The sequence below is a fragment of the Nicotiana tabacum genome, chromosome 23 (assembly GCF_000715075.1).
Source record: "Nicotiana tabacum cultivar K326 chromosome 23, ASM71507v2, whole genome shotgun sequence".
Classification (NCBI taxonomy): Eukaryota; Viridiplantae; Streptophyta; class Magnoliopsida; order Solanales; family Solanaceae; genus Nicotiana; species Nicotiana tabacum.
This window is the reverse complement of record NC_134102.1, coordinates 105,309,842-105,336,477: the sequence shown is the minus strand read 5'-3', so window position 1 is coordinate 105,336,477 and position 26,636 is coordinate 105,309,842. Positions and strand designations below refer to the sequence as shown.

The window sequence follows — 26,636 nt, the reverse complement described above, 5'->3', positions numbered from 1 at the left end:
AAAGAACCATTCAAGACTCAAGATCAAGCTTCATAAGACTTATAGATAGGAATCTTGTAACTCATAGCTGACAGGCTTAGTTAGTCTTTTTCATTTTTGATTTTGATGTAATAACAGGATCGCGGATTGGAACCTCGACCGAACGGTATCTCACTCGACTCTCTCATCCTCTCCACACACTCCATCACTTCTGAACTACACGTGGCCTGATTCCTTTATAGCCAAGAATATGTAGGCGACTCAGATACCAGGGCTCGGTCACAATCTTTTTGAATAAGTGTCGGGTCAGAAATAAATTACATCGCTTACTTGTTTCTTTGCTCAAAAAAACTTTGTGTTTTCAAGTAAAGAGGGGCAGTTGTAAGCACGTAATTTTTGACCCACACATTGGAATTACCTTTAATAGTCCTAGTATTTTTTAGAATATTTATTTGAGTTTATTTCTATAGGATTTCACTTTATTATTAATTTTAATTCTATTTTTTTAAAAGCACAAAAATTGAAAAATACAAAAATAGTTTCATTTTCTCTATTTAATTTAGGTATTAGGTATTTTTAGAAAGATATTATTTTTATTATTATTTGAAAAAACCAAAAAATATGTTTTGTATTAATTAGTATATTTTGATAGTATTAGTATTTTTATTTTTATTTTTTGTTCAATGAGTAAGAACTGAATTTGGGCCAATTGGGAGCTCATTTTCGTATTTTGGTGGCCCAGCAAGACAAATGCCTATTCTTCCCAATCCCTTTTAGCCCAAACCCTTTTCCCACCCATCAAACCCCTCCCTTAATCATAGCCCTTGATCTAATTTCATCCAAAGGCCAATACTCACTCCCCACTACCATATAAAAAACAAATTAACATCCAAAAACCCTTAGCTAATTCACAAGAACCTAGCCGTTGCGCCCACACCTCATCTTACCGCATAATTAATTTTTTTTTACCAAATGACACTCACTACACATATACACACACAAAAGCTACTTCCATAATCATCACTTTTTCCATTTTGAAGTCTTGGAAACGAAAGCTTTACAAAAGAAAACAGAAGAATTAGAAGGTTTTACTTTAATAATACCTCCAGCTAATTCTTCCTCGTCTCAAAAGTTGATCGAGTATTCCGGTCTAAGCGGAGAGGGTCGATTTATCGCCGGCGCGAGGTTTTGTTGGAGGTTCCGTCGCGTTCGTGTCCCCGTTAGCATCTTTGGTCGCTGCTCAATTTTTCGGCCAGATTCTCGTTTGCTTTTCGACTAAACAGAAATGTAAATTCAGAGTTGCATTAATCAGAGATAAATCCGCTCACTAAGGTCCGTTTTTTTTTTAAAACTCTTAGATTTGAATCTTCATTTTGCTTTATCTTGTACTAGTTCATGCCAAGCTTGAATAAAACGTGGCCACATTAATATGGTCTTGTATGTTCTGATTTACTCTCTGATTTAAAATATTGCCATCTTTTCATTTTGTGTTTTGGATATTCTGCATATTTGTTAGGAAATGCTTTAATTGTTCATGATTTGGTTTCTTCTTTTTATTTGTTAGTTGAAAAATGCAACAACAATTAGCGGTGGTAGAAGTTTAAATATATAGTTTGTTGATAGTATAAGAGATGGGTTTAATTTATTGAAATTATATCGTAATAGAGGAGCTGGAGCTTGTTACAAAAATATTGGGACATGGTATTGTTTGAGTTTAATAATAGTAAGATAAGTTCGGCCAGAAGCCCAAATAATTTATAGTGATCAAATTGTATACTTCATCTACAAAGTGAAATATATAACTTGTATGCCCCACAATGCATCTCAAATATTTTAGTAAACTAACAATCGTAGCTTACTTTAGGCGCGATAAATAAAGCATCGTGACTATGGGTACGGTTCCCATGGCATGGTCGCGATACGTAAATTCTAATTCGGGTGTCCATTTCATGTGACCCGACCATAACTTCAAACAACAATAAAATTAACATGTTGTGAATCGCGGGTGCATTTCACGTGGCGCGATTCGCAATGTGTACTAAAACCATAAATCCAAATTCGGGGTGTGCACTTCATGTGACCCAACCATAACTTCAAACACTAATAAAATAAGCATGTCGTAAATCGCAGGTGTATTTCATGTGGCGCGGTTTGCGACATGTGCCAAAATGATAAGTGTAGGATATCGCGACTTGTTCAAACAAACTCCATAAATAATTAAAAGCGGCCAGAAGGCTAAAAAACACAATAGGTTTTAAATATATAATAAGTCAGATAATTGGACCAATTATTAATAGTTGAGCGACCGTGCTAAAACCGCAGAATCCGGGAGTGCTTCATACCTTCTCCTGGGTTAACAGAATTCCTTATCCGGTCTTCTATGTTCACAGACCATAAAAATTGAGTCAATTTCCTCGATCTGGGATTTTAAAATAAACCGGTGACTTAGGACACCATAAATATTCCAAGTGGCGACTCTGAAATAAATAAATAATCTCATTTCGATTAATGTCACTTAAATTGGAAAAACTACCCATATCACCTCGGAAAAAAGGAGGTGTGACAATGCCTAGTAGCAAAAGTGTATGACCATAACCACCGAGAAGCAAACAACACCATACATCATAACCGGATAAAGGCCATAACCAAGGCGCAATCAACCATTCTGCACCCCAATAACCATTCCGCTCGAATCCCGCTATAAGGCCCCAAACAGAACCGTACCATATGTGCATATAACTAAGAATTCTCAACCCCTCGTAGCATAGAGGATCAACACATAGATCATATCAAAACACGAATAAGCTCCACTCTAACAGAATGGCACATCCCTCAACAATAGCAGTACGGAGTCAACCAATCCGACCCGGTGTAGAATACACATCCTCATTGGGCCTACCGATGGATCTCAAATCAACTCTGGTCACCCACAAATAGATAAATAACCCTCCAAAAGTCCACAATGACAGGATCATAACACACACTATTCTTTGGCTAGCCTTGGCCACATTTTTCACAGTCCGCAACCACGAGACAATCTGCTCCTGAGAATCTCCTGGTTTCCAAATCCGTAGAACACACGAATCACCATATTTGGTTCCAACTCCATCGCCCGAATATCTAATACATCTATCATACATGACCACCCCACGAGGAATACTTCTATAATTCTTTCGTTCTACATAGCAAAATTTGAATATGAGTAGTCGATCAACCAGGCGAGTATCGCAATACCCAATGAAGCATCCGCAAATCAACACTCAGTGCGCCTTCTGAAATGCGTACCCTTATCAGGAATTACAAAGTGGTTATAACATTCATCTATATATCTGAATCTGTCCATGTTGTCCAAAATTCATGACCTTCCCTCTAACTATGAACCGTGGCCTTGCACATGCAAAACTCAATCCTACATAACACACTGCATCTATCATGCCATCATATGAATCGTACGAGAATCTCATAATCAACTCTAAGTCACGAGCAGAATACATACTCGATCAGTCAGAAACCTTCCATTTGATCTCATCCAGGAGAAAATCACAATACGCAACATGCTCCTCACACCCAATGTTTTCCTCATATATATATATATATATATATATATATATATATATATATATATATATATACTTTCAAAATAGTGCATATATATCATCATTTGATTTACAAGCATACACAAGTATTTTTCATAATCTTCCATGATTTTTAAAGACTTTAAATCAATTTAATTCTGCATTTTATTATATAAATATCCAATAATTACCCTCCTAATTATTTTTATGATGCTTTAATCATCTAAACTTATCATTTATACTAATATGAGGTTTTAAATATTTTTAGTGCATTTCGTATAATTACATTTACATTTTTCAGGGCTAAATTGCATATTTTGCAATAATAGCCCATATGTACATATAATTACATTATTTATATAAACAATAACTTTTTATATTTTTATAATGTTAAATAATTGTTTTTAATCATTTTCATGCACAAATGATATTTTTGTTATTTATCTATTATTTTTATAAATTATTTATTTGTCAAAATTGAGTATTTAAAATATGGTCGTAATTTCATAACTAATTTCGGACCTAACTACCCAAACATAGCCCAATTACCCCAAGCCCAAAATCATTATCCCAGTACCCATACCCATTTAATTAACCCGACCCGACCCCTGCTCAAATCCCAATCATTGATAAAAAATGATCAACGGCTCACAAACGCCTCCCCTTTTTCCTTATATCACCCGTCCTCAAACCCTAACCCCATTCCTCCAAACCCGCCGCCTCTCTACTCCCTTCCCTCTGAAGAACCCTAGCCCTCCGCCTCTCCAAAATCCTCCCCTTATCCCGTTCCTAATGGGATTTTCTTCCTATATTCTTACCATTTCGACATATTTCCTTTATTGGTTGATTCTTTACGGTATTACTTAGTACTTGCCTAAACATGGCAAGTATCCTACTCTGATTCTGTCCTAATCGATCTTCATCTCTTGAATCTAGATGATATTAAGTTCAAACACGTTATTTTGCACCGTGTGAGTCCGATTTGTTCGTATCTTGCTGATTCATACTTAACCCTAAGGTTAGGGTTTACAGATTCTCTTTGATTCGAACCGAAATTGGTTCAAGCTTTAATATTAAGTACTATCTCTTCTATATTCGCCTTATTATGTATGAATCTATCTATTTCTGCCGATTATTTTTACTTGCCCTAAATTAGGGTTTCAAATCGTTTTTATTTGAACCAAATCTGGTTCGGTTCTGTGTTTTGTGAATAATATTCATGTCTATGTTCATTTTATACAATATGTGATTCTTTGCCTTTATTTTCTGCCGATTTTGTGGAGTTTACCTAAAAACTAGGGTTTCAAAATTTTTCTTCTTTACTGATTGTTTGAATTAATTATATTTCCATATTTATGTGTTTAGTTCCGACACTATTTAAACCCCTCCCCACTCCCCTTTGGTTAAGTTGGAAAAATCATTAAAAAGCTATAAAACTAAAGTTGTATACTCCTTACTCTTGAATAATCTTGTTTAGTACTCTGGTTCCCGGCCGGCTGAAAGCCAAGGCCAGAAATTCTGAGTTCTTGCTCTTTGGGTGATATTCACAACTGTGGGATTCCTTTCTTTCTTGTTTCATTTTAACTGGTGAGTTACCAAGCCTTTGCCCTTTCATTCTGATTTATCTGTTATTTCATTTAATGTGTTACTTCAATTAGACTCTGCTAACCTAAATGCCATTACGTCTGTAGTTTGAGACATGTTTAGACCTACTTTGAGTTGATTAATTTGATTCTGCCTAACCTATATGTCACTGATAGTCACCTCTTGAAGTTTAAGTTTGTTATTACCCTGCTCTTTGAACATGCTCTCATATCTCCTTCTATGGATTAGTTAATTAGGTATGGATGTATTCATTAATAGGATAACAAGTTTGTTTCTGAATTCACTATAATGTGGTTTGTTTGATCCTATTTTCATCATATCTTGACATATCCAGTAATTGCCCTAATTAGTTTTCAGCATGTTATGGTCTATTGCCAATTGATATGATTTCTTCTTATGACACTAGTTTCTGCACTTAGCCTAATCTGAATTCTCTTTTACCTCTATAAATCTGTCTTGTAACTTGCCTTGTTAGCATGTGATTGAATTCATTTCCTGAAACTTGATTAATCCGCCTTAAGTTTAAGCATGCTTGTTATTTATTTTTATATGCTCAATTGATTCTGTCCTTCAGTGGAATCCCTTAACTTCATTCTATTCCTCTACTATCTGGTCCTTCTGAATTCCTATCCTTAGCCGGCTGAAAGCCAAGGCTACTTAGATTCTGTCCCTTGACCTCCCTAGTGTGAGCACTGCTCAAGGTTCCTTTGAGAACCTTGTGAACTTTAACACACTAGGACCTGGTCCCTAGTCTTTCATCTGAATTATTTTTGATCAACCTCCCTAGTGTGAGCACTGCCCTGGGTTCTTGAAGCCCTTGGGAACTCTGACACACTAGGGTCTTGGGTTCTGTATACTCAGCCTTGACATATGCTCACTGGGTGAATCACCCAACAATTAGCTATTTTGTATCTATGAATATGAAATTTTGGAGCTGTTGTGAATTGTGAGAATGAAGGCATGGCCTGTCCAGGTGTATTTGGGCCTGCTGTAGGATCCCTATAGCTATATCTATTCTGTAATTTACTATATTCATTCTAGGTCTGTAATAATTATTGTAATAATATTATGGGGTATTAGTAAAATTAGGAATGGGATTTTTATTTTACTTGCAACAAGTTGGGTAGATATCATGCCTATAGGTTCGATAATGTGTTATTATATGTCGTGTGTTAGAAATCATGCCTATAGGTACTTTGTTATGATCAATCATCATATGCTAGCAACCCTGCCTATAGGTTCAATATTTGGTTCAATTGTGTTCTATTTCTGCTTGTTAGAGACCATGCTTATAGGAAATGGTGTGACTCAATGTATGTGCAAAAATTCTGTTTACATGCTGCCTTATTCTAGAAACCATGTTTAAAGGATCTAAAACTGGACCAAATTATAGAAATCATGCCTATATGTTTGAATCAGTTTATTTATCATTTTGCCCGTTGGTTCAGGAGTTTTGTCAAATACCGTGCTACTATCCTCATTAGAAAACATGCCTATAGGATCAAAACAAGTGATTCTGGATATGCTTCAGTGATGTCCACTATTTACTATCGCACAAAACATCTAGACATCATGCTAGTAGGTTTAATCTCATTATGCTAAAAATCAGTAGGCAAATTTATGTAGGTCTTGGTAATCGTATTAAGAAACTAGCTTTTGCGTATAACTGTCTGCTCATTCGTTCAGTATCACATAGAGATCGTGCCTATAGGATTCCGCGATTTTGCAATTAATAAAACCTGTTAGTGCTAATCAGTTTGGCATTCATTTGATGTCTAAATGCGGAGGGTAACTTGAGCCCATACTTGTTTCTATTTGAAAGTCCTAACTATTTTTGTTTGTCGCCTAGTTTTCTCCTTTTGAGCAACCTAAGTTAAGGTCTAGAACTACCCTGAAATAGAGGTCCAAATGCCTCCTGGACCATAGGCATGTGATGGGTAGTGCGCGCATAGGGTACGACTTAGAATCAAATAGAGCGCTTTAGGTAAACAACTTAAAGATAGTAATCGGGTAGTAGGAGACGATAGTCTGTATCCGCTAAATAATATGAGTAACACCCCATCTTGAGGGAGTTGCAAAGTATTATTTATGTTGCACGGGGTGATCCTTTAGGATAAAAAACTTAGGACCCCCCCCCCCATTCCAGTTAAAATAGTTCTTTCTTTGTCCAAATTGTTTCTTTTTTCTTAGACTAATTCACATGATTTGAGTTCGGCCGGTACCCACCGTTGTGAACCTCGAAGAGTGCCTAACACCTTCTCCTCGAGGTAATTTGAGCCCTTACTCGATCTTTGGTGACACAAACTAGTAAACCTGAGTCATTTGCAAATAGGTGCCCTAATGCACCTTAATCCGTTAGGTGGCGACTCTCTATTTTAATAACCCTTTCTTTTAAAGAGCTGTCACGACGTCGAAATCCGATTTCGCGAGAAAGAGGGGCGCGACAACATGGCGACTCTGCTGGGGATATCCTCAGGCTCTTACCATAATGAACTTGGTCTGTGTGAATTAGTCTCCCTCGATAAACATGTTTTTATTATTTTATGCTCAAATTCACCGTTTATTTGCTACATGCACACCCCCTTCCCTATTTTCCCTTTTACATGAATTTACATGCAACTTTTCGTTTAACCTTGTTCGCTGGCTTCAATCTTTATGTCTTTCCCAATCCCTACCCCTTTTATCGCTTTATTATAATTTTTTCATTACGCGAACTAACTCCTTCTTTATTTTTATTTCTTTCCTGTCTTTACATTTATTGAATACCGCATTTATCGCTTTCATCATGCAAAATACTTGACAAGGTATTATTTTATTTTTTGCATAATTACATGCTCTGCATCATATTCCACTCGTGCACAATTAATACCATAGCGGCACTTGATGAGTGTCCGCACTCTTCCTATATTACCCTTTTTAAATTTAGAAAGAATTATTTGCGGTAAAACTAGTCGATCAGCAGTGCAATCGACGATTCCGTGCCTTTCCCTCTCAAGTTGTCAGCTTGAGGGTACCGATCTAGACTTCTATAGAAAACCCTACTCTGAAGTTAACTGTGCATGCATCATGTCCAAACCTAGCATGAGTTTGAATGTTGTCCGCATAATAACTCTCTAAGGAAAGCCTTGTCCAAAGTCCATCGGGATTTCCATAGTGCCAACGGACACGATCATGATATGTGCATTATTTGGAGAAAATGTGCTGATATGCTAATCATTAATGTGTAAGTAGTCAAACCCGGAGGGGGAAAGGGCTAACTTTATTTGTTTTGCAGAAATGAGGCACGAAGTCCCCAGGTTCAGCATGGTCCGAAGTATCTCACCTCTATTGCTAGGCTGGTGGGAAAATCTCTCGCCAAGCGACAAGAACCATGTGAAAATAATTCTTGGAAATTTACCTTCTTTGCTGGACATTCAGCCAAACAATGTACCGATCGAGGCTGCTACTATGTTCTGGGATGAAAAGAGGGTTGTTTTCCGTTTTGGTAACATAAAGATGACTTCCCTTCTTGAGGAAATAAGAGGTTTTGCCGGGCTACCCTGGGATAACCCTGGTTTGCTGGTACCGGAAAATCGTACTTATAGGAGATTTCTGAAAATGATGGGTCTTAGAAGGAATGACGAGTTAGTCTGCCTGAAAAAGTCCTACATACATTTCGACTTCCTCTATGAGCGTTATGGACACAACACATCCTACCGTATCTATCATGATGAGTTTGCCATTACTTCCTTGGACTGGACTCATCGTCGGGTTTTTGTGTTCATCGTCTGTTTTTTGGGTATGATAGTATTTCCAATTCAAGGAGACAGGATTCACACTCGTTTGGCTATGGTTACCAAGACCTTAATGGAAGGGATTGAGGGACAGACTTACACTATTGTCCCAATGATCGTGGCAGAGAAATACCGAGCTTTGGACTGCTGTAAAAAAGGATTCAGACATTTTGAGGGTTGTAATTTGTTACTGAAAATATGGTTGTTGGAGCATCTTCAAAGAGGACAGTACCATCAGGAATTTCCGCAGCGACCATGGAATGACCACATAACCTTTCACCATCCAAAAAGAATGACTTTCATCCCATACAAGTTTGCACAACCGGAAAACTCCGTGGATTGGGTACTCTTCTTTAGCAATTTGACTGATGACAAGGTCCATTGGATGTTCGAGTGGTTCCCTACTAGCGAGTTCATCATCAGGTCCAGGGATGTTCCTCACTTAGTGCTGATCGGGTTGAGGGGTATCTATCCTTATGCTCCTATCAGGGTCACAAGACAGGCTGGGAGAAAACAAGTCATACCGCGAGTTTCTAAGATGGTTCACTACAAACCAGACTTTCAGGGTGGTGCCATTCCATTCAAGTGTGAGGCCCAATACATGTGGCATCTAAAGATTATTGTGGAAAAGGATTCCATCGAACCAGATCGGTACTACGCCAGTCATGTATATTTCTACCTATCATGGTTGGATGATGACGTAGCAGGAGAAGTCGAGCCAGGGATCGATCGAGAAAACAGGGTCATAGACGATGCTGCTGAAGCACAAGTAAAATACAAGAGGTTGCGCAAGAGAATCCTTGAGTCAGAAGCCAGACATTTGGAATAATACAAATAGACATAGAATCAATCAATGAATGGAGGGAAGTTGCTGCAAAATCAACAGAGAGGTTGGAGTACTTAGAGTAGGGTCTAATGGAACTTAAAGGGAAGATGAGGAAAAAGATCGTGGATAGTCAGAATGCAGAGGGCAACGAAGGAGGACACCAAGTAAGGGCGTATCTGCTGCTGGACATGCGCGACCTGGGGAATCTGATCGATGGGGCCAAGAAGGCCAAGCTTGGAGAGGGTCCCTCCGGGACCAAATAGAATAGAATTGTTGTTTATTTGCTTTTCTAGAGTCGTTTTAGAAATTGATTGTAATAAGACAAATGCCACTAGCAACTCTTTTAATTATTGTCATTTTAGAGGTTTGATCTATGTATTACATTAATGAAATGAGGTAGTTATCGACATCAAGTTTCTCTAAATCTATGTGTCGCTAGGCCTACCTCAGGCACAGTGAGGTCCCCAAAATTAGGATGCGAATTTATAATTCCGCAATACATATTTAAATACTGCAAATATCCTTCCAAAATCCCCTACTAACTTGTTTACCTTTTTGCTTTTCTTTGTTTTGATTATTCCCATCCCCTAAGGTTGGTTCTTGCATACTGGCATCATCAGCGTATCATACCAGATCCAGAGGCCCTCTACCTCCTCCTCCTCCAAGTGATCCTAAAAGTAAGGGAAAGGCTAAGATAGATGACATGAGTGGTATCAGGAAAGATAATGCTGCGCATGCGGAAAATGTTGAAAATTCAGATGGTCGGAGTACTCTGGCACAAAATGATTTGGTTCTACGGTTGGAGAAAAAAATACTGGAATTACAAGGGGAACTTGAGCAGGTCCGCAACTTGGCAAACCTCCCCTTCACCTTAAACGTCCCGGATATTAACCAACAGAACGCCCCAAACCCAGCACCTCCTCAAAACACACCAAACCAACATCCACAAAACCCTCCCGCACCTCATCAATACGCCACACCTCCTCAAAATCCTAATCCTCCACCAGTGCCAACTCCTCCTCAACACCAACATCTTCCGACTCAGTATCCACAAACTACTACCTACCATACTCCTCAAAGTAATTCCATATACGTAGAAACTCTACCTCACCCCACTCAACAAACCCCATACACACCAGAATCCGCCGAGGAAGACCTGCTCATCAAGAATATGGCATAGGAACTTAAGAAGCTCACAAACCGAGTTCAGGGTGTCGAAGGGGGTATAGGCATTGAGGGTTTGAACTGTGAAGATATGTGTATTCAGCCAGACATAGAACTGCCAGAGGGTTACAAACCTCCCAAGTTCGAGATGTTTGATGGAACAGGTGATTCGAAGGTGCATTTGAGAACATATTGTGAAAAGCTTGTAGGAGTTGGTAGGGATGAAAGAATCCGCATGAAGTTGTTCATGAGAAGCCTCACTAGAGACGCCCTGTATTTGTACATCAGTTAGAACCCAAAGAAATGGGTTAATTGGGTAGGCATGGCATCAGATTTCATGGATCGGTTCAGGTTTAACACAGAAAATGCACCAGACGTTTTCTATATTCAAAATCTCAAAAAGAAGCCAACGGAAACTTTCCGCGAGTATGCTACTCAATGGAGGTTTGAAGCTGCAAAAGTAAGGCCAGCGCTGGAAGAAGAACATATGAATAAGTTCTTCGTCAGAGCTCCGGATCCGCAATACTACAAAAGATTGATAGTTATTGAAAATCATAAATTTTCTGATATCATCAAGTTGGGAGAGAGAATAGAAGAAGGGATCAAAAGCGGAATGGTGACAAATTTTGAAGCACTCCAAGCCACAAATAAGGCCCTGCAGTCAGGAGGTATCTCCAAGAAGAAAGAAGTAGGTGCATTAATGGTAGCGCAAGGTCCGAAGTCTCCTCTCACATACCAAACACCTCCACCCATATATCAACTTTCACCTCCCAGATACCAATAACCTGCCACAACTTACCATACCTATAACACACAATCCGCATACTACCACTCACCATCAGCCCGCCAAAACTACCAAAAACCTAAACCACCCAGACAATACACTCCAATTCCTGAACTTGTAGACCAATTGTACGAGAGACTGAAGGTTGTCAGTTATATCACTCCCATTCCCGCCGTCGACATGGAAAATTCCTCTCAATGGGTCAATCCAAATAAGACATGTGCCTATCACTCAGGCATGAAAGGTCATACTATTGATGAGTGTCGTACTTTGAAGGATAAGATTCAGACATTAATTGACACTAAAGTCATACAGGCAAAGGAGGCTGCACCCAATGTTCGTAACAATCCTTTTCCGGATCACAGGGGCGGAGGGGTAAACATGATAGAGACCGATGGAGAATGGGACTCAGAGGGGTCAGTAAATACAAACCACACGAATTGGATAATTTCAGCCTAGGAATGTTAGCTACCCTCGAGCCGAATGTACTTTGATCGATTCCAAGACACAGAAGAATAAGAGTTTAAAGAGAATAATGATAGTGTATTGCTTATGAGTGTATATTACACTGTGTTTCATGAATTGTCACACCACTTTATCTATTAGAGGAATCCTACTTTTAAGTATTATTCTATTATTCTATAAAAGGCAAAATGTCCTTGATTTGCTGATTGACGGTCCCTTTTTGACATATCTTGTGATTTCCGCCATAATATCTGTCCGGTTTCAGGAATTTCGGACCCATGTCAGATAAGCTGGCAATGTTTCCTCGAGGTCGTTTGAGCCTGGATCGATTCCAGAATTAAGGCCTCGATATTCTTGAAGGCAGATTTTTGACACCGATTGCTAATCCGGTAGGGCTTGGAGCCGATCTTTTGGTCCTTTGTTGCCATATTTTGAGTTTGGCCTATCATGTTGAATGCGAGGACATAATACGAGGTGGATTTTACCCGTATACATGCTTCACTGAAAAACAGGGGGAAAACATTTCTTGTTAATCACAATATTTTCAGTACAGGGGGAAAACATTTCTTGTTAATCACAATATTTTCAGTTTTTAGGGAGGAAATTGACAAAAATGATTTTAGTGGAGAATAGAGCCTGCAACTTTCTTTGGGGTGGGCAATCTAATACTATTTCCGATTAAAGAAAAGCAAGTTGGGTCCCGGGATGAGCAACAAAAACCTTAAATACAGTCATTGAATAGGCACGTGATATGGAACAATTGTTGTTGGGTGAATTTTCATGCAAAAACGCTTTGCATGTGATGTTGGGACCCACACAATTCTCTTACGTCATACAAGCATTTGTTTCTATCTTTTTTTCTTTTCCCTTTTTCAGTTATAATATCCACCTTGGCATTGCTAGCCTACCTACCACGTTGAGTTGTCCTTACTTCATTTTTACGCCCACAAAGTAATCCGTATTTTAGCAGAATTGGAGTAAGAACTGTATCACTAGACAGTCTATCATAATATAAGAATTAAAAGTTATTTTTAGTATTTGTATCTATAATCTATAAGATAATTTTATTGTTGTTATAAATTATTTACAAAATTCGAGATAATCTATCCTAATACAAGCATTAAAAGTTATTTTTAGTGTTCGTACCCATAACCTATAAGACAATTTTATCGTTGTTACAAACTATTTACAACTTCCTCTACTATTCCTACGGAAAAAACTTGACACGTAGGAGAGGGCTCCCATATGACTTGGCTGCCCATCTATCAAAGGTAAGTGATAGTATATAATTTATTACGACGCAAATTTAGGATTAGTAGATTTTAAACGAGTATATTTATACATGTATACGCAAGCATGAAAATTTTTCGGAATATATTAATTGAGATAAAAGTAATACATTCGGTTGAACCACTTACTCTTACCCTGGAATTCTCCCTTAAGAATCGATTGATTTCCATTTAGGCTAAGGTTTCAACAATCAAGATTATTTTAAAAAAAATTTAACGAAGCAACAAATAAGCAAATAACTTGATGTTATATAGATCATAAAATCTACTGTATTACGGATTAAATGGTTCTGAGTCACTTATGTAGAGAAAAATTCGAGAAATGAATAATGCTTCTATAGCTAAATGTTTGATAAACGGCAACTCCTATTGATAACTCTTTTATTGAGATTGATGGATTTGATCAATGTCATGTAATGTAAGAAATAGTCAAATAGGTAACAGATCTTCGGGATGTTAAGAAAAAACTTTCCCCGATTAGCCTTTGCAGGCCAAATATATAGTTATTGCTCTAAAGTTTATAAAATTATCTCTTAGGTTTTGGTGGCTAGAATTAAAAATTATTCCCTGTGGTAGTTTCACCAAATCAATAAGCGTTTTTAGAGAATAGGCAAATTTGTAATAATATTGTCTTAGCCCATGATTTCATGCATTGACTAAAAATAAGAGGAGAAGACGGCAGAAATACATGCGCATCAAGTAGATATGTCAAAAGTTTATGATAAATTGTGAAGCTCTATGCAAAAATGCTACTATTAAAATGGGGTCCCAATGATATCTTTGTAGGATGGAAACAACTGCGACGTATAGATTTAACATAAATGGGCGGATTTGAGACAAGGTGATTTATCACTCAATTTATTTATAATTTGTGCATAAATGAGACCTTTAAAGTTAATCGAGATGAAAGCCGGTGAAAAACACTGAGCGTATGTCATGTGTGTTATTCTTTCGCCCTTCATCCATCCGCAAAATTGAAGTGGGAGAAAAGATTAATTTCCGGAGTTCATAGCTTATCTTTGTATCTTCAATTCTTAAATAAGTCTTCTACTTTTTCCTCTTTACGTTATGCACCTAAAAGAACATTAGAACGCAAAATCAGGTTAGCTAAAGCAATTTACACATCACATGCTCCGCCCAAAAACAATGGCATGGTATAAAGGTTGAAGATCAATTAATTAACCTAAATTTTTGTGTGAATTTAGACATAAATTAATTTCTTAATTTTTTAAAACAAATTCTAAAACAAGATGAGAGCATTATAAATTACAATTTTCTATAGTTAGAAATATTCCAAAAGAAATGTTTGATAACTTTGTAGTCAAAGAAAATTATTAACCTTCTAATTGAATGCTGTCAACAAATAAAGGGATGCTTTTCCGAGACTTATGTGCCGATATTTTGAACTATACCTTAAATAATTGACGAATATTTCTTCTATGGAAGATGCTCAGTCTTAAACTGGCTTGCTTTTTTAACTGGGAAAGCAAAGTTGAAAGAGAATCACCATTCCAAATGAAAACAGCACGGTGGCTGTATCTACTAATGAGCCCAGGGTTCTCTAGCTTTATGTAATAGAATTAGCTAATGAATGAAAATTTTTGTATTTCTACCAAAAAGAAAGAGAATCACAATTATGTTATGCCTCATTCCCGAGCAGGGATCGATTATATGAAACATTACTTCTTTATTTACAAGCTCAATTCCTGTAATTATCATATCAAAAGAAAAACAGAAAAAGTTAAAATCGGGTTAATTCTTCGTCACGGGATCTTAATACAAGTAATCATCAATTTTCATTGTTTATTTTTTCTGGTCATATACATAAATTATAGGGCAAAGGTCCAAATATGCCCTTGTACTATACGAAATTGAGCACATTTGCCCTTCGTTAATACTTTAGCTCAAATATGCCCTTACTGTCACATAGTTGGTCCATATATGCCCTTAAAGTTATACAGTTGGCCCATATATGCCCTTTTCGAAACGGAATTCACCCAAACTAATTAGCTCTTTCTTTAATTGTATTAAAGTGTATTACAAATACTTTTTCCTTTTTATTAGTACTTTTTTTTCTTTACCTTTCTCTTTTCTTTCTTCTTTTTTCTTTTCTTCTCTTTTTAATTTTGTCACGACCCGAAATTCCTACCTTCGGACCGTGATGGCGCCTAACATTTCACTTGCTAGGCAAGCCAACGTTAGAATAACATTATCCATTTTAAAAATAATTTTAAGTTTATTAATAACAAGGAAGCAAATGCGGAAGCAATTTTGAAATAATCCCTAATAATAACAATGTCTAAATACCATCCCAAAATTGGTGTCACAAGTGCACGAGCTTCTAGAATAAATATAAATAAAGGTCTGAATAATATAAAGCTGTCTGAAAATAAACACACAGTTAAAGTACAATAGACGGATACTTCAGAACTACGAACGCCATGCAGTTATACCTCAAGTCTCCTTCTAGTAGCTGAAATCCGAGCAAAACTATGGTACGCCGCTGGGATCAGCTCCAAAATCTGCACAAGAAGTGCAGAGTGTAGTATCAGTATAACCGACCCCATGTACTGGTAAGTGCTGAGCCTAACCTCGACGAAGTAGTGACGAGGCTAAGGCGGTTCACTTACATTAACCTGTACGCAATATTAGTAACAACAACAATAATAGGAATAAATCAGGTAATTCATTTATAATAATTGAAGGCAACTCATCAGTCATAACCAATTATCATTTTCATTATTTCTGTTGTAGCGTACAACCCACTCTCACAATATATTCAAATTCAATCAAGTCTGTTGCGGCGTGTAACCCGATCCTCCAATATTGACTTTTTAATAAGTCTGTTGCGGCATGCAACCCGATCCTCCAATATTGACTTTTAATAAGTCTATTACGGCGTGCAACCCGATCCTCCAATATTGACTTTTAATAAGTCTGTTGCTGCATGCAATCCGATCCTCCAATATTGACTTTTAATAAGTCTGTTGCGGCATGCAACCCGATCCTCCAATATTGACTTTTAATAAGTCTGTTGCGGCGTGCAACCAAATCCTCCAATATTGACCGCAACCCGATCCTCCAATATTGATTTTTTAATAAGTCTATTGCGGCGTGCAACCCGATCCTCTAATATTTTTATTTACCAATCAATTCTTATAGAAGAGATTCCCCAATAAATGCAATAATTAATATAAAAATTATAAGACAACAAACATACAATAATTATGATTTAATTATGAAGCAACCAATGACAAATAATAATTATTATAGAAATCAGGGAGCAAATAGGCAGTTTAATATTTAATATGCTAAATGTCAAATAACAATTAAGGCACATAATTCAAATAACATGTAACAATTAATGCAGGAATTCAAGAATTAATATTTGACAAGGAATAAGAGAGAAACAATTATTATAATAATTAATTTATGATTAAAAACAAGTTATGATTTTTCAAGTAAGCAGACAAACAATTAATTTGACGATGTATAGACACTCGTCACCTCGCCTATACGTCGTTTACATGCAATTCTCATAACAAACAATTTAAGGGTTCTATTCTCTCAAGTCAAGGTTAACCCCGATACTTACCTCGCTTTGTAAATTCCAATCAATTATTCAACCACAGCTTTTTCTTTTAAATTTACCTCCGAAAGTTTCAAATATCTTCACAAACAATTCAATATATTCAATAATAATCATAGGAATTAATTCCATATGAATTTATAAATTTTTCGGATAAAAATCTGAAATTCATTAAAATATTCGGCAGTGGGACCCACATCTCAAATCCTGAAAAAACTCGCGAAATTCGAACACCCGTTCCGATACGAGTTCAACCATACCAAATTTGTCCAATTCCGATATCAAATGGACCTTCAAATCTAAATTTTTTATTTTTAAAAAGTTTTACAAAAATTCCAATTTCTTCCATCTAAATCCGAAATAAATGATAAATTTAGACAGGAATTTGTGAAATATAATCACTCTATGATAAAGAACACTTACCTAATTCAAAGTCGTGGAAATCCCCCTTGAAATCGCCCAAATCCGAGACTCAAAGCTCAAAAATGAGTAAAAATGGCTAAGACCCAATTTTATGTATTCTGCCTAGCATTTTCGCATTTGCGGTGCCTAGGCTCGCACATGCGAGCTCGCATCTGCGAGAAAAATCTCGCATCTGCGAAAAGGGGCTGCCAGACGAGGTTCAGCATCTGTGGACAAAATATCGCACCTGCGACGTCCGCTTCTGCGCAAAAGGGCCGCAGCTGCGATAGAAGTCTCGCTTCTGCGAGCTCGCACCTGCAGTCAAAATTCCGCAGGTGCGATAATACTAGAACCCAAATTTTAGATTTTTGCTTAAATCTAATTCTTGTTCCGATTTCAATCCGTTTCACTCTCGGGGTACTCAGGACCCCCGCTCGAATATACAAACAAGTCCCGTAACATAATACGGACTGACTTGGGGTCTAAAATCACATCAAACAACACTCAAATTACAATTCATACCCCGATTCGAACTTTGAGTTTTAAACTTTTAATTTGTAAATCTCGTGCCAAAACATATTAAATGAATCCAGAATGACTTTAAATTTGGCACACAAGTCATAAATGACATAACGGAGCTGTTCAAATTTCCAGAATCGGATTTCGGCTCCGATATCAAAAAGTCAACCCCGTGGTCAAACTTGGAATATTTAGCCTTTAAATTGCTAGTTCCGTTAAATGGTCATAACTTGAGCTAGGGACCTCCAAATTAAATTCTGGGCATACGCCCAAGTCCCAAATCACGATACGGAGCTACCGAAATTTTCAAAATACTGATCCGGATCCGTTTGCTTAAAATATTGACCAAAGTCAACTTAGTTGAGTTTTAAAGCTCTATTTTCCATTTTAATCCATTTTCACATGAAAACTTTTCAAAATTTTTTACGTGATGTGCACGCAAGTCGAGAAATAATGAATGGTGCTTTTTGAGGTCTTAGAACACAGAATTACTTATTAAATTTAAAGATAATATTTTGGGTCATCACAAATTTCCTTTTTCTTTCTCCCTTATTCGTTTCTTCCATTACTGATATCTTCTCCATTTTCATCACCAATTTCACTGGCCCTCTAAATAAATAAAATTAAATTATTTCAAAAATTATGGTTTAAACTTTAAAATAATAAAAACATCTCAATCTTTAACAATACTCAAAAGACCAAAGTATTTAAATTGTTTCAAGAAAGATAATTTAATGATTAAAAGCCTAGAGTTCAAGTTGTAGTATTATAAATTTGAGTTGTTAGTCTTTTTTCAGCTGGACATTTTCTATTTTTTTTTATTAACTATGTAGATTTGGGGTGTAAATGGAACGGGTTGGTTCGATTTTTATCAAAATTAAACCAAACCAATTATATCGATTTGGATTGTTCGGTTTTGTTGGATTTTCGGATTTTTTATTACATAAATATTATTTCAATCTTACTTTGTTAAATGTTTTAGAACTAAATATATGTTCAGTAAAAATTAAAAAATTGACAAACATATGATCTATAAAAATATTCTTATGGGAGAATTTTCTTAGTAATTGGAATTCATGAGTTTTGTCAAGTGAAATTGGTGATGAAAATGGAGAAGACATCATTAATGGAGGAAATCAGATAAGGGAGAAAGAAAAAGGAAAAAAAAGAGAAGAAAAGAAAAAAGAAGAAAGAAAAAATAAAGGTAAAGAAAAAAAGTACTAATAAACAGGATATAGTGTTTGTAATACACTTTAATACAATTAACGAAAGAGCTAATTAGTTTGGGTGGATTCTGTTTCGAAAAGGGCATATATGGGCCAACTGTGTAACTCTAAGGGCATATATGGACCAATTATGTGACGGTAAGGTCATATTTGAGCTAAAGTATTAACGAAAGGCAAATGTGCTCAATTTCGTATAGTATAAGGGCATATTTGGACCTTTTCCGTAAATTATATATTGGTTATACACGATTATACACATATTAAACATATATATATATATATATATATATATATATATATATATATATATATATATATATATATATATATATATATATATATATATATATAATACCTATACCAGTTATTTTTAATTTAAGTGATTGAGTGAGCGACTAATCGGGTTAATTCTTCGTCATAACAATCATTGTCATAGAAATCTTCTAACAAGACAACATATTTCCATCTAGTAGATATCACTTATGTGAATATGCTTCTTCTATTGTATTCGTCTTTAGCTAACTCTAGATTAATTCCAAGAAATTGTTGGTATTTCAAGATAATTTCCTTTCATATAATTTCAGGCATACGCTCATAGTGTCACACCTACAACCGATGCATCCATAAAGATTGAGGCATAATTGTTTGACCACAAAATACGGATCTTGGTTCAAATAATTAAATTTATGTAATTAGGGGTTAAGCTTAATTAACAATAATATCTCTAGATAAAAATTTCAAGGGTGCGATAAACAATAGATTGGTTCGGTCAGATAGTGATAACAACATGCAATAACTATTCTAAAAAGCACGATCGATAATGTAGCATTCAATAGCAATGAATAACAATAAATGACATTTAAGTAAATAGGAGGAATGATTCACCCAATAAAGGATGAAATAGATGGATGTTCTTCATGACAATGATGAGTGACAGATAAATCCTTGAATATTCGAGTTATTCTCGGATCTTATGGAAAAATATGAAATAATATAGAGAATAATCTTAGTGAAAATGTGGTGTTTGTATCTTAGTAAGAGAGAGGAAGAAAGAGAATCTTTTTGTCAAAGTGTGTTCTTACAAATGAATACCACGTGCCTTTATCATTGTATCTCTTTCCTATATATATGGGACATGTTCCTATGGAACCCTAATAGTACAAGTGTAGGATATCCAATAGAATATTCCCTTTCAACATCCTATCCAAAAAACTAGCTGTTATAGCTCTATTAATGGTGCTCGACCTCGACCCTAATTGACATCTCGACCACGGCTCTCGTCGACTCTCCGACTATGGATTTTGCTGCTTCTTGGCCCATCTCGATTAACGACGACTCGAGAATTCTTTCTTTAGTATTATCTTATATTAAATATTCTAAGGGTAGATTTTGACCCATACAGTTAGTACCTCCACTTATTGAGGTCGTGCCCACGTATGAGGTTGATGAGCGGACAATGTCGTTCATAGTTGGCAAGGGTCGTGGTTGTGGAGATGGGACTATGTGGCTTTTTGGTGTCCATATATTTTGAATTTATCAAATTTCCCGGAAAACTAGTTGGAGTTATGTGGGCCATGAATAGAGGTGACATCATGGCCTCGTGCGTCATAATGGCGTCGTTTCCCGATGCATTGCATCGATTCAGGTGGAGCTCTTGATTGGCTTTGTCGGTTCGATTTTTGTGCTAATTATGTCCCATATGGTTTTGAAGTGCCCTCCAAACTTCTAAACAGGGGAAGATTTTCAAATTCTAGAACTTTTCAAACTCTTTCTTCTCCGCTAGCACCAACTTGTCTTATTTATTTTGCAGAGCACTCCTTTTTCTCTATTTCTGAGGCTTATCATGTTCTTCATTCTTCTTCGTGTTCTTTCGAAACCCTACTCTCTTATTGAGGACGATGTCTAACATAACTTCTGAGTCCGGTGAGGGGAGTTATATGCCCTCTTGGCAGTGGTGTATCCTCCTTATGAGGAGGATATTCCTGCCATCGCTGATGACTGAGCCTTCCCGTTGGTGGAAGAGATAATTCCACGCAATCCCGATTTCCGTTCTGATTTCACCAAGTCCCCCGATGCTGAACCTGGGGCTTTTTCGGTCAGTGATGACTGTGAAAGAAAATGAAGAGCTCAAGGCTAAATTCAATATTCCCAATCATGTTGAGTTGATTCCAGCAGGGTGGGACGCCGTGTAGACTCACCGTCCTGGGTATTGCACCTTCTATGCCTACTCGTTCCAAGTCGGCTACACTCTTACTCTTCTTCCATTGGCGGAGGAATTCTGCCATTATTACGGAGTTTGCCCGGCTCAGCTAGCACTGTACTTTTACAAACTTATTCGGATGCTAACCAAATTTATCGAGCTAGCCGGGGTCGAACTGATGCTTCGACATTTGATACATCTCTTCGCCCCTAGATTTTATAGGGGGTGATGGTAAATCTATGCCATTGAGGAGGTAAATGCATGGTGGTGAAGATGGATGACAAGGCCAACCGCCAATTCTGGTTCAATTTCTTCTTTGTCAAGACCGAAGACGTGGTGGCCAATGCCGACGATTTCCCCAAGACTTGTAGTTATACTTATAAGTATTCAATCTCCCTGTAGGTACTTGATTGTTTCTTTGTGCCCGACCATGGATTTTGACTTCTCGTCCCTTACTCGTGTAGCCAAGACTTCGCCTCCTCCTTCGGTTTCCCATATTTTCAATTGGATTGGTCGACTTCTTATTCATATTGCAGGGATTCGCGAGTGGTCGGGTTTTTTGAAGAAGTTTGGACCTGCTCCCCTTTCAACTGGTAAGTTCCTCTTATTATTGGCATCTTGGGTTTCTTTTCCTTTTGTTCACCTTTGTTGACTTTCCTCTCTCATTGTGTTTTTTTTAAGCTTCGACTATGGGATCTTCAAGGAGGTCCAGAGCTCCCGCACCCACGTTCCGTAAGAGGAAAGATGATGCATCTTCGGCTCCCGTCCCTTCTATGACTGCGGTTGATCCCGCTCACTCCTTGGTCCCTCATGTTGTTGCACTAGTATTTGTTCCTTCTTTAACCGCGGAGACTTCAGCTGTAGAGCCTTTGGCTTCTCCCTTGCACCGTCTCATAGATGAAGAAGAGGAGTCGTTGCCATGCGATGGGGACTCGATTCCTCGTAATATGAGGGCCGTGGACATCGTGGAGGAGAGGTTGGCAGTTGCTTATGTAAGGACTACGACTTTAGCCTTCGGGAGATCACCCTAATGATTATTGGGGAGAGCCCGAAAGATAGTCCCGAGGCCGTTGGTTTGGAGTATATGGATGTACAGTCTGTCAGGGATGCGGTTGACGACGTGGTGGGCGAACGCAACCCTGTTCTTCCAGGATGCGATGATGGCTCATCTCCCGGTGTTGCAGCGGATGCACCTCCTTATACGGGTGACAAAGGTAAGGTCATTGCTGAGGAGAGATGTCGGATCCGATTCTGACATGGACGTTGAAGAGTTGAGGATGATTGACGAGGGGCTTACTCAACTCGAAGTGAGGTTGGAGGGGGGTTCGAAAATAATTACGATCCCGATGGACCGTAATCATCTTGTGCATACCGAGAAGATTATCCCCTCCCTTGTCCCTCTCAGTTCTGAGATTAAGAGAACGACCCTCCAAAGTATAAATGATCGCGACCTATCGAACAATATTACCCGCCTCGGCCTTGGGGTAAGCAACTTTGTTGTTGGTTGTTTTTCCATGGTTCTGCTCTTTCATAGTCTTTTAATTTTCATTGCCTCTTTTGTAGACGGTTGTCTAGGAGATCGAGAGTTCTCGTCGAGAGTAGAGGCACAAAGATATATATGTGAAGTTGAGGGACAAGTATTTCAGGGTCCTTGATAAGTATCAGGAGCTTCAGTGTCAGCTTCGTGAAGGCGGCGACGTGCGCCTGTTGAGGGAATATTTGAAGGCGAGGGATGAGGAACTGGTGCGGATAGTGCGCACGTGTAGCGTTCTGGAGGGGACGCTGAGGAGCAAAGAAGAAGAACTCGAGCTTAGCAAAGGGGTCGAGGTTCAGTGCAGTGACCTCCAAGCTTAGGTAGTTACGTTGCGCGACCAGCTCGAGGAGTGCCAGTTCAGGGTGGAAAACCTTGGTGGTGAGGTCACCGAAAACGTGGAAGAGCTGGAGAAGGCAGAGGCGATGCGGTCGGAGGCTCTGAATAAGGCGGAGTCCCTTGAGGTGGTGATTCGAACTCTTCATTCTGAGCGGGAGAATGTCTTAGCAACGGCCAAGATCAAGGAAGAATGGCTTGATGAAAGTATCAAGGAGTTGGAAAGAGAGACCTCTATTCTCCATGATCGAGTGGTTGCTTTGGAGGCTGAGAAGGCCCAATTACTGGCACAACCGTCCTCTTCCCGCACTTCGGATTTTCCCAACATTCCTCGGGATTTATACGAGGAGTGGATTCATGTCGAGGCCCAGTTAGATATCTTTCGAGATTTGCATGCAGTGGGGTCCGTCTCTGATGCTACCCTTGAAGGTGTTCGTGTGAAGGCTCGCGAAGCTCGACTTGCTTGTGTGTATGATCCTGCTACGCCTGAGGCCGGTGAAGGTGACGATGAAGATGTAGATCGACTCGAGGAGGCTGCCTGGTATAATATTGCATATTCGGAGGGCGAAGACGGCGATGGCGAGGGGGATCAAAATGACGAGGGCATCGGTGGCCAAGGCGGTAAAGGAGAAGAGGATCATGATGGTGGTGATCAATAGTTTTTCTTCTTCTTTTTTTTTTGGTTAACTTTAGTGTATTTTTGGCGGCGTCTTCACGAGCCTTTGTAAAAATATGTTTTAAGTATGAAATGCCAAATTTGTTCTCTGCATCTGCTTCTTTTCCTGTGGTTTGTTTTCTGTACTTGTATGTTTTTTTATTCTGTTATTTGGCTGCCTCTGCTCTTTCTTTGTCCATTGAAACATGGTCAAGGTCATCGACTTGTTTGGTCGTGATCTTTCATTAAATTGCGGCCGAGGGCCGATAGGTATTTGTTCGAACGAGGTCGAACATAACCTTTTGTTTAAGTTGCGGCTGAGGGACGGTAGGTGTTAGTTCGAGCGAGGTCGAACATAACCTGAATTTAATTATGGCCAAGGGCCGGTAGGTGTTAGTTCGAGCAAATTGGAATATAACCTGAATTTAATTATGGCCGAGAGCCGGTAGGTGTTAGTTCGAGAAAATTCGAATATAACCTGGATTTAATTATGGCTGAGGGCTGGTAGTTGTTAGTTCAAACAAGGTCGAAAATAACGTGAATTTAGTTTTGGCCGAGGGTCGGTAGGTGTTAGTTCGAACAATATCGAACATAACCTGAATTTAGTTATGGCCGAGGGCCGGTAGGTGTTAGTTCGAACAAGGTCGAACATAACCTGAATTTTGTTATAGCTGAGAGTCGGTAGGTGTTAGTTCGAACAAGGTTGAACATAACCTGAATTTAGTTATGACTGAGGGCCGGTAGATGTTAGTTCAAATAAGGTCGAACATAACCTGAATGCGAGAAAGATGTGTTGATAAATGTAAAGTTTATTTCCTTGACATTTTTGCTTTTGTTACATACTTGGAAAAATTAACAGTTTTTTGGGTGTTGCATGTCGTTCCAGTCCCCGTACCGGTCTATCTAGTCCTTTCATTGGTCGATCTGGAGAATAGTGAGAGGTTAAGAAATGAAATAGTAACCTTGGTCCTTCCTTCGTGTACTTCGACTCGAAATATTCCCTTCGACGCCTCATTAAAAACCTTCTTGAGAAAACCAAAATGGGACAAAACTCAAGTGAGGGAAAAAAGAATACGACTTGGGGGATGCTTTTTATCTCCGAAGTTAAAGTATTTGAGGTGGCTAATATTCCAATTGTTTGGTAGTAGCTTTCCTTCCATTATTTCTTATTAGAACGAACCCTTGATTGCTTCGGCTATGATTTTATATGGACCATCCCAATTTGTTCCTAGCTTGCCTTCCCTGGGATCTTTGCTCGCTTGAGTTTTAGCTTTCAGTAAGTAGTCCCCGACTTTGAGTGGCATGACCTTTGCTTTCTTCTTGTAATAGCGTTCTGCTTGTTTCTTTTGGGCAACCATTCTTATGTAGGCCATATCTCTCCGTTCGCCGACTTCGTCGAGTTCCTGCCTTCTACTCTCATTCTTACCCATGCCGCTCTCATGGGATTACCTTAGGCTGGGTTCTCCAACCTCAACTTGTATTACTGCCTTGGTCCCGTAGACCAAAGAGTAGGGTGTCTCTACTGTGCTTATTGTCGGAGTTGTTCAGTAGTCCCACAATACTTCTGGTAGTATTTTCGGCCACAGTGCCTTGGAGTCTTCGAGCTTCTTCTTCATGATGTTTAGTATTGACTTGTTGGATGATTCTGCTTGTCCATTACTAACGGGGTGGTACAGGGTCGAGAGTATCCTCTTGATATGCCATTTCTCAAAGAATTCAACGATTTTCTTTCCTGTGAACTGGGGTGCGTTGTTATAGCTGATTTCTTTGGGAAGGCTGAATTGGTAGATGATGTTTCTCCATATAAAGGTGATTACTTCCTGTTCCCGTGTTTGGGTGAATGCTCCTGCTTCCAGACACTTAGAGAAATAGTCTGTTAAAACCAAAAGAAATTGTACATTACCTCAACCCCGTTAGTAGGGGCCCATGATGTTCATTACCCATTTGATGAACGGTCAAGGGTATGTGACTGAATGTAGGTGTTTGCCTGCTTGGTGGATCATTGGGACATACTTTTGGCACTGCTCGCATCGACTTACAAAGTCTGCGGCATCCTTTTTCATCGTAAGCCAGTAATATCCTGCCCGTATGAGGTATATGACCAGTGCCTTTAGTTCTCGCAGGGCCTGGACGCATTCAGAAGTCTACTCAAGGCCGTTATCTTTCTTGAGTACGCCAAAGAATTTATGGCACCTATTCGACGACCGCGATATGAACCTCGATAAAGCGGCGATGTGACCGATCAACCTTTGGACTTGTTTCTTGGTGGTCAAGAGTTCCGGTATCCCCTCGATGGCTTTGATTTGGTCGGGGTTGATCTCAATCCCTCGTTGTGATACTAAAAACCCAAGAACATTCCCGAGGCTACACCAAATACGCATTTTTCCGAGTTCAGCTTCATTCCGTACCATCGGAGTATGTCAAAAGTTTCTTTTAAATGATCGATATGATCTTCTCCCCTTTTGGACTTGACCAGCATGTCTTCTATATATACCTTCATTGTCTTGCCGAGCTGGTCCTTGAACATCTTTGTCACCAACCTTTGATAAGTAGCTCATGCGTTCTTTAGTCCAAAAGGCATGACCTTGTAGAAATATGTTCCTTGGTGAGTGATGAACGCGGTTTTTTTATGATATTTTTATTCCATAAGGATTAGATTATAGCCTGAGTACGCATCCAAGAAGCTTAGTAGCCCGTTCCCGGCCGTTGCGTCGATGA

The 26,636-nt window shown here is 38.4% G+C and overlaps 1 protein-coding gene across 1 annotated transcript; it reads left to right on the top strand.

Moving 5' to 3' along the window:
• The first annotated feature begins 703 nt into the window (after positions 1 to 703).
• LOC142177653 (uncharacterized) lies at positions 704 to 9,830 on the top strand. The gene is made up of 2 exons (XM_075246983.1): positions 704 to 1,311; positions 8,434 to 9,830. Exon 2 carries the CDS (start codon positions 8,436 to 8,438, stop codon positions 9,759 to 9,761), a length of 1,326 nt encoding a protein of 441 aa, XP_075103084.1. The 5' UTR covers positions 704 to 1,311; positions 8,434 to 8,435; the 3' UTR covers positions 9,762 to 9,830.
• The last annotated feature ends 16,806 nt before the right edge of the window (positions 9,831 to 26,636 follow it).

Excerpts from the sequence above, each read along its gene's own strand:
- LOC142177653 (XM_075246983.1), top strand. The coding sequence starts at position 8,436 with ATGAGGCACGAAGTCCCCAGGTTCAGCATGGTCCGAAGTATCTCACCT.